The 9,000-nt window shown below is 38.8% G+C and overlaps 1 protein-coding gene across 2 annotated transcripts in view; it reads right to left on the reverse strand.

Annotated features, from left to right (window-relative positions):
- LOC102757542 (FAS-associated factor 1) overlaps positions 1–9,000 on the reverse strand; it is a 156,004-nt gene that overhangs the window by 99,973 nt on the left and 47,031 nt on the right. For both annotated transcript variants that reach the window (XM_015566928.1, XM_015566927.1), the window contains exon 3: positions 2,948–2,994. In XM_015566928.1, the coding sequence (XP_015422414.1) occupies positions 2,948–2,994 (47 nt within the window). The remainder of the gene's footprint in view (positions 1–2,947; positions 2,995–9,000) is intronic.

A 9,000-nucleotide genomic window follows, 5' to 3' on the forward strand; every position in this document is an offset into this window, starting at 1 on the left:
TATAAAATATTATACCAAGATGTAATAGCTGTATATGTACTCACTAGGTGTTTATGACTGACTAAATGAATGATTTACATTTGTGACTGCATAAGTTACACACTTTATAAATATGTTTTATTAGCAACATATTGTCTAGTGAAATAAGCCTTAGAGGGTGAGACAGAAGACTTGCTTATATTCCTGACTCCATCAACATCAGGCTGTATCATCTGGGCCAGGTCACTTCATGCCTTATTCTTTCTACCTGTAAAATGAGGGATAATAATCTGCCTTTACTTGCTTACAACTAAAATAATAACTGTAAAAACAAAGCTGTGGGAGAAAGGTGTTATATACATGTATTAAATTTCAACTTTTTTACCCAAGCTAAAAAAATCTTAACACAGAAGTTGTGACATGACTGGCTTCCTGACCTTGAACAGAGTGATATAAAAGAGAATGGGTTTTAAAAGATAATCCAGATTTCACTACCTACTACACCTGTGATCTTGAATGAGTCTAAACCCTCTAACATTGAGTTTCCTCATCTATGCTACACAAACACATTTACCTCTTAACATTTGTAATGGGTATTAAATAAGGAAAAATATGTCAATTACCTAGCACAGTAAGTTAAACATAAAAAAAAATGTTGTTGCCCAGCCGGCTTTGCTTAGTGGTTGAGCATCAACCTATGAACCAGGAGATCTCGGTTCGATTCCCAGTCAGGGCACATACTGGGGTTGTGAGCTAGATCCCTAGAGTGGGGCGTACAGGAGGCAGCTGATCAATGATTCTCACTCATCATTGATGTTTATCTCCCCCCCCACACACTTCCTCTCTGAAATCAATAAAAAATTATTTTTTTAAAAAAGAGGGTTTTTTGCCTGTAAACTTTACGGATACATTAAAAACCATATTCCCACTTTTAAATTCACACAAAAATCTGATTTCAAAAAATTTTATAAAGCAGAGGGATTGGGCTCTTCTCCCTCCAAAAATAATTCTTTTGTTTGTTTAAACTCTTGTTAGTAACTCTTTTCTCTGTTAATGTATAAACTGGCAAATTAAGAGTCACTTGTATTCACAGACTATACTCAACTTTATTATAAATATCAAACATACAATACAAATATCCTTTTAACTGCCACCATATACCATTCCTAGCACTGTGTCTTCCACTTTCAGTGTTAAGCCTATGAGTAAGTGCAAAAAGTCCTCTTTCATTTTCCATTAGCCATACAGAATAATTTTCAGTTATATTGAATTCACAGTGATTTCAAAGCTGAAGAAGAAAAGTTAGTAGGAAGGAAAATAATTGAAGACTGTTACTAGACACAACTGATTTTCTCCTGTGGACATCATTAATTCCTTTCATTTTACAAGCAAACAAAAACAACCCACTCTGATGAAAGTTATACTCCAAATATCACAGTAACCAATTACATAGTAATCAATTCACTCATAAATCTCTAGTTACAAAATATATTAAGCAAAAAGTATCACCGGCAACAAGAGAGATGGGATGTTTCCGGGGATAAGGGAATTTCTACAGTTCTTTCATCCATAGCAAATACCATTAAATGTAAGATATATCCAGTATGTACTCAGAACCCAGCAGCTGAATCCACAAGGGTTTAGCAAGCAAAAATTTTGGCACAAAAAACAAAATAACATTTACTCAAGAATAAAACTGGAACATATTTTGCAGTCTAAAACTTTCTAAACCAAGAAGAAAAAATATCATGAAGGAGGCTCCTATAATCATCTGGTTTGCTTTCTAGACAAGGTTAGAATTAAATGTTTTAGAAGCCAAAAGAAAAAAAGATTAAACAAAAAATTAAGCACAAGCTTTGAAAATGAGCTATATTTACTCTGGATGAAACTCTGACAGTTTTTTAAAAGGGGGAAAGGATAGGCCCATTTATCATTGCTTTCACCTAAAAACCATTAATCAAAGGGTGATACAGGTATCAAACAGAATTTTGCTTCCTTTCTAAATATACACAATTTCTTATAAGTACAGCACATTTTGCTGTTCCTTGTGAAATTTTTTATGTTTTTGCAATAGCACTTTTCTTCCTCTCCAAAACAACCTCATTTCTAGTCTGCTGTTTCTGTTTGCCTCATCTGCACTTAGCAGATCACGCTTCAGTGACTTAGAAATCCCAGCCACCAAAATTCAAGCCAAAGTTTGAATTGAGAAAAGGAAGGAGGAGATGTCAAGCAATTAAACTACATTTGGAAGGGAGAATGGTTTTACCTCCTATGACTTTATAGAGTGCTCTTTTAATTCAAAACTAGAAAGTCTCCAATTTTAGGAGAGAAAAGTTATAAGTGTATTTTTAATTAAAGAAATTATTTTGTAACAATTATAGATCTCTTGGCATCATCTTCCAATTTTATCTTCTGGCAATAACACAAAACCACGAAGACCATTCCACATGTCAATACTGGATTCTTCAAGTAAAGAAGTTCAGTGCTCTGGGAAGTTTCATTTTTAGGACTTACTGAAATTATGGCAAGTTATCATGTACTTAATTTAGAAACAAAGAGAAAGAAAAAGAAAGAATGTAGTGAAGTTGGAGATAAAGCCTGTGTAGGTAGATGATAACCATGCTCTGACACTATTCAACCATGTATTGTTTTCTCACTACCAATGGTTGAAAGGATTCGGTTCCTTCATCTTACAAATTAGATGATGATCTAGAAAAGCTTTCTTAAAAATAAAATAGAACCACCTTTAAAAATATCACACAATCTGAAATAACATTATATGGTTGAAAGTTGAGACTTTAGCAAATATAACTAATAAAAAATATCTGAAAGAATAGTAACTATATTAAAATGAACTTATATACCAAAGGTCAAATGCTCTACCAAAAAGTGAAACCAAAAAATTAACAAATGTCTCTTTTTTGCTTTGCTAAATTCCCATCTTACCTTTAAACACCTTATAACATACCTTTGTAGAATGCCATTTTCCTGGGGTATTACACCATTGATAGCTGCCTGCAAACAGAAACAAAAAATTGTTCAGGGGTAAATCACAGTGGGGCGGTGAACATGGTAAGAGAAAAAAATATATTTTGAGAAGTCTAAACAAAATACTAAATGTTTCCTTAATGATACAAAATATTATTATGAAATTTTCCTCTATTTCTCTATAATAAAATCTTATTTTAGAAAAATTTTAAAACATGTGTTTGGCATAATACTCCCAAATTTTGAGTTAAAAAAAAAGCTAATTCCACAGTCCTCATTCAAGCAAAACACCCACAAAACCAGTGCTTAAGGATATCAAAATAAGTAAATTCAGTACCTTTATGTAATCTTCTAAATATTATTTTCTTCCTCAGGTTGAAAAGAACAAGATATAAAATCACAAATGAAAAGCTCCAATAAGAATTTTTTAAATTAGCTCAGGAACTAAATTCATTCTTTCATGTTATAATCACTGTTGTTGTTTTTTTTTAAAGAACACTTAAAAGGGGCCTAACTTGTGGGCTCAACCCATGAACCAGGAGGTCACAGTTTGATTACCTGTCAGGGCACATGCCTGGGTGTGGGCTCGATCCCCGGTGGGGGGGGCAGGGGGGTGTAGGAGGCAGCCAATCAATGATTCTCTCTCATCACTGATGTTTCAATTTCTCCCTCCCTCTCCCTTCCTCTCTGAAATCAATAAAAATATTTTTTTTTCAGAAGAACATGTAAAAGGGAAAAGCATAGGGGCAAAAGTTCTTTGATAAACACAACACCACAATTTTATCAGATCACAAAAGGAGGCAGGAGGGGAGAGGGGGGAGGGGGGGCAGGTGTCCCTCAACCCGGCCTGTACCCTCTCCCAATCCGGGACCCCTTGGGGGATGTCTGACTGCCTGCCTGCCTCACTGCCCCTAACAACTTGCCTGCCTGCCTGATCTCCCCTAACCACTCGCCTGCCTGCCTGATTGCCCCTAACCAATCTGCCCGCCTTCCTGATCGCCCCTAACCACTCTGCCTGCCTGATCGCCCCTAACTGCCTCTGCCTCAGCCCCAGCCACCATGGCTTTGTCCAGAAGGAGGTCTGGAATGACGTCCGGAAGGTCGTTCAGCTGACCAGTCTAATTAGCATATTATGCTTTTATTATTATAGATTCCTAAAATCGGTCTTAAGCTAACAAGACACCAATTACTTACAACACTGCACAAAAGTGACATGACATGGAAGTTTTGAAGACATCTAAGCAAGCAGGCTGTTACCTCCTAGATTGTGGGCAATTCACTGCAGGGTAATAGAGAAGACTGTCTGGAGGAAAATAATATCCTATCCAACTTCATCTTTGCATCATAACAACTTTTTCCCTCCCTTTCCCCATCTATGTACACATCAAAATGGAAAAGAAATAAACCTAACATTTCAATGTTTTATCAGCTATCTGGAAACCAATCATCAAAAGGAGTTTAAGTATTTTGTAAAATATTAACTTGAATATTTGCTAGAGGTGGGTCAAGTTTACAATGTTATACTGTTGAATGGAAATAAAATCCTATATAGTAAAGAGGTTATATGCAAATTGACCATCACGCCCTTGCACAAGATGGCTCCCTCATGTGGTCACAAGATGGCTACCACAAGATGGCCGGCAGGGGAGGGCAGTTGTGGGCGATCAGGCCAGCAGGGGAGAGCAGTTAGGGGAGACCAGGCCAGCAGGGGAGGGCAGTTAGGGGCGACCAGGCCAGTAGGGGAGGACAGTAGGGGGCAACTGGGCCAACAGGGGAGGGCAGTTGTGCGATGAGGCCAGCAGGGGAGAGCAGTTAGGGGAGACCAGGCCAGCAGGGGAGGGCAGTTAGGGGCGACCAGGCCAGTAGGGGTATAAGAGGCTTGCTATGAAGTTTGAGAGTTGTAATGCTCTACTGGCCAACACACACACACACACACACACACACACACACACACACAAAGAGATCCACAGATTAATGTACATAGCAGATGCCACAGCCCTAACAACTCTGGAGACTCAATTACTCCTTTGAGTCAAATGCAAAAATCAGTTTTCAAAGCCACAAATTCAATGGAAGCATCTCTGCCTAGTGCCAGGTCAATTATCCCTTTTCTGTTGACAGCAATAGTGCCACATACAATATCTACTTTCCTAAAAAATAGAAAATGGTAAGAGAATGTTCTCTGGTATTGGAAAAGAAACAAAGTACCATAGTTGGAAAGATTTTGTACAAATTTCACTAGGGAATGGCAAGGTGTAATGGAAAGAACACTAAGGATTCATAAAATTCAAAGTTTGAATCTAGACTTACCCATTTATTATCCATTTACTACATTGATGACCTTAGTATAGTCTATCTATATTCACTGAACCACGGAGCCTCAGGTTCCTCATCTATATAATGAGCTAATACTACAACCAATATGGGCCTGCTTCTTCATTCCTCAAAGACATCAAGTTCTTCTATTTCTTACTTAGAGCCTTTGAAAATACTTTATCTTTTGCAAAGCGGTTTCCCCATTCTTTGTCTGCCTACATCTTAATAATCATAAAGGCTTCTGTAATATACTTTTTAATTTTTTTTTCCTTTGATCAACCCCCATCCAGGCAGGTTTACTCTCACATAAAACCATGTACTATTCCTTCATATAACTGCTAATTACTTATTTGGTGATTATTTGTTTTATGTCTGCCTTTCTCACTAGACTGTAGGCTCCATGATGGAAGAAATGATATCAACTTTGTTCACCTCTTAATCCCATTGCCTAACACAGTTCCAGCACATAAAAGACACTCAATGTTTATTTGTTAAATGAATGATGCTAAGTGTCCAAAGAAGAACCACACAATCAAGAGTTGAGGAAGGCTCAGAAAAGCTTCCTGGATGAAACAACTAAATGTCTCAACTAAAACTAAAGGATAAGTGGAAAGCAGTACTAGTGTTTGGTAGACATATGTTTTTATTTCTATTGGGCAAATTCCTGAGAGTGGAACTGTGGGATTGTATGGTAAGTGTGTTTTTAACTTTATGTAAAACTGTCAAACTGTTTCCAAAGTAGTTGTACTATTTTACATTCATATAAGCAATGTATGAGAGTTCCAGTGCTCCTAAGTCCTCACCATCATTTGGTGGTGTTAGTCTTTTTAATTTCAGCTATTTTAGTGTGTTTGAGTGGTTCTCTTTTTAAATATTGACTTTATTGATGATAAATTGATTCCATTTTAAGTGTAGAATTTTGTAAGTTTTAATAGATGCATGCACTCATTCCTACATTCCCCTGTAGTACCTTCCCTATCATTCCCCACCAACCCCAAGTAACCCTTAATCTGACTTCTTTAACTAGAGATCAAATTAATATTTTCTAGGCATTAAAGACTAGTTCAATAAATGGTGTGATATTCTGGATTTGAAGACTTTTTGCTATAAAGATGTTCTCTCCCAATTTTCATTTTCAATATAATTTCAATTATAATCCTGGCATATTTTTTTGACAATATCAAGTGCTGGCAAAGACATAGAGTATCTGGAACTCTCATAATGTGCCAACAGTAATGTAACTGGTGCAACAACTTTTATGAAAGATGTAGTGTGGTACACTCATATGTGGAGAAAAGTGGGGCAGGGAGGTATACTACTGCAAGAAGCTATACTCCAACATAAAGATGAAAAATGGAACCAGGCTAGTCAGAAAATCTGTTGTTTGGTGGAACTGAATACATAAAAAAGACACTATTCTTAAACTATCTTTTCAATAAGTCTCACAATTTGGCTTTCACAGTGTTACCAACTGTGAAATACTAACATTGTGTGTTATAAACCATAAATTGATTCATCCTCAACTAAGCGGCCTCTCATTAGAGCCTAACCTCAAAGTGCTAACACCCATCTGCTGCCTTCCTCAACACATTCCACAATAGAAAACAGGCATGTATGCCAGGGTAAGTAGGAAACTGAGACTGCTGCTCAGGATTAAAGGCAGTCAAAGGCAACACGCCTTCCCAAAAGTCCATTCCTCTTTCACAGCATTTTGTACTACTGAGTGGAAACATCAGGAAACCAAGAATCTACCCACTCACCCTTCTCTTTTTTCCTATTCCACTTGTTTCTTCTAAATCTGGGCAGCTATACTGCATCCTGTAACTGAGCTGCCAATTATTGACAAACCAAGGGGCCAACATTTCAGTTGTTTAAATGTCATGTGCCAAACTGCTTTTGCAAGTGAGTAAAGTAAGAAAAATATTGTTCCAAATTTTAGGAAAGCATTATTAGTAGCTTGAAAGGAACTGTGAGGTTACAGAAGTAATAGTAGTCTGGTCATTAGATTCTGGCACGCACACACCATCAAACCTTGGTGCCTTGCTATATCCTTTTTAGTCAGGCTGGTGGAAGATATGTGCATCCACATCACAGAGATCTAGATTAAACACTGTTTAGCCATCTCCTCATCATCCCTAAGGTGTCATTTAAGACACACATTTTTTAAAAAGGTTGTTCTTATAAATTTTCTGTGACAATCATTAAATTCAGATTGACCACTTCAACAAACAGTACATCCTACATAATAAAAGAGAAACATGTAAATTGTCCATCTGCCATGTTCACCAGCCAATCAGGAGTGAGTATGCAAATTAACCCAAAGATGGCAAGCTAATTTGCATACACAGGCGCCAAGCAACCTGGGTCCCAGGAACATCCTCGGGACCCAGACCACTCGTAGCCTGTAGGCCTGCGCGTAGGCCCTGAGCGGCCAGGGTTCCAGAATGCCCCTGGCCACTCCGGGCCTACGGGCACAGACACCAAGTCGATGTTCCCACCCCATTGCCGCTTGCAAGTTTGCCGGCGCCAAGCAGCAGCATGGGTCCACACCCCCCACCTGGCACCCACAATGCAGGGCTGCTGGTCTGGGAGGTGTGCCCCCGGCAACGGTGGCTGCCACATGGCCCAGGTCCGCCTGCCCCCCAGCCTGGTGCCCACAACCCGGGGCTGGCTGCCAGCCTTGGGGGCATAAGCCCCACCCAACCGGCGGCAGGGACATGCCCCTAGCCCAGTGGACACAACGCAGGGGGTCCTCTGCTCATGAGCTGCAAAGGAAACACCTTTTTTTTAAAATATATTTTATTGATTTTTTTTTACAGAAAAGAGGGCAGAGGGATAGATAGTCGGAAACATCAATGAGAGAGAAACACTTGGGTTATAAGAATCCAAGAAGGTGATCTAGGATTTTTCTACCACACTCCTGGAGGAAAAAATGAAGGTCCGCTGCTGGAGGGGCTAAGAAATGTCATATCCTGCCCTAGCTGGTTTGGCTCAGTGGATAGAGCCTTGGCCTGCCGACCACAGGGTCTGGGTTCGATTATGATCAAGGGCATATACGTAGGTTGCAGGCTCCTCTTTGACCGGTGCCCAGGTCAGAACTCATGCAGTAGGCAACCAATCAAAGTGTCCCTCTCACACTGATGTTTCTCTCTGTCTCTCCCTCTCTCATCCACACTCTCTAAAAAAATCAATGGAAACATATCCTCAGGTGAGGATAAAAAAAAAAGAAAGAAAGAAATGTCATATCCTATGACATTTCCTCTCAACATATTTGCAAATACAGTGGAACCATTATTTAGAGCTTTCAGAGTGATAGAGACATTAGCAACAGCTGCCCAAACAGTTGTTATCATTGTCTGGTACTGGCACAGAGTACAGAAGTAGTGACAGTAAAAAGGAATTGCCCATGGCACTTCTCAGACTTACTAGTACCGTATTTGCCGGCGTATAAGACGACTGGGCGTATAAGACGATCCCCTAACATTTCCACTCAAAATACAGAGTTTGTTATATACTCGCCGTATAAGACTACCCCCTCTTCCGCACACCTTTCACACACCAAATAAAAGGTAAAACAATATCAGATTTGATTTTAACATTTTAATTTATATTCAAATGCTTATGACATGCAGGAAAACTGTCACAAGGCTGTATGTAATCAAACATATACATAAAACAGTGCAAGTTTATTACCGGTAAACATACAGGTAATTCCAG

The sequence above is a fragment of the Myotis davidii genome, unplaced genomic scaffold (genome assembly GCF_000327345.1).
Source record: "Myotis davidii unplaced genomic scaffold, ASM32734v1 scaffold79, whole genome shotgun sequence".
Classification (NCBI taxonomy): Eukaryota; Metazoa; Chordata; class Mammalia; order Chiroptera; family Vespertilionidae; genus Myotis; species Myotis davidii.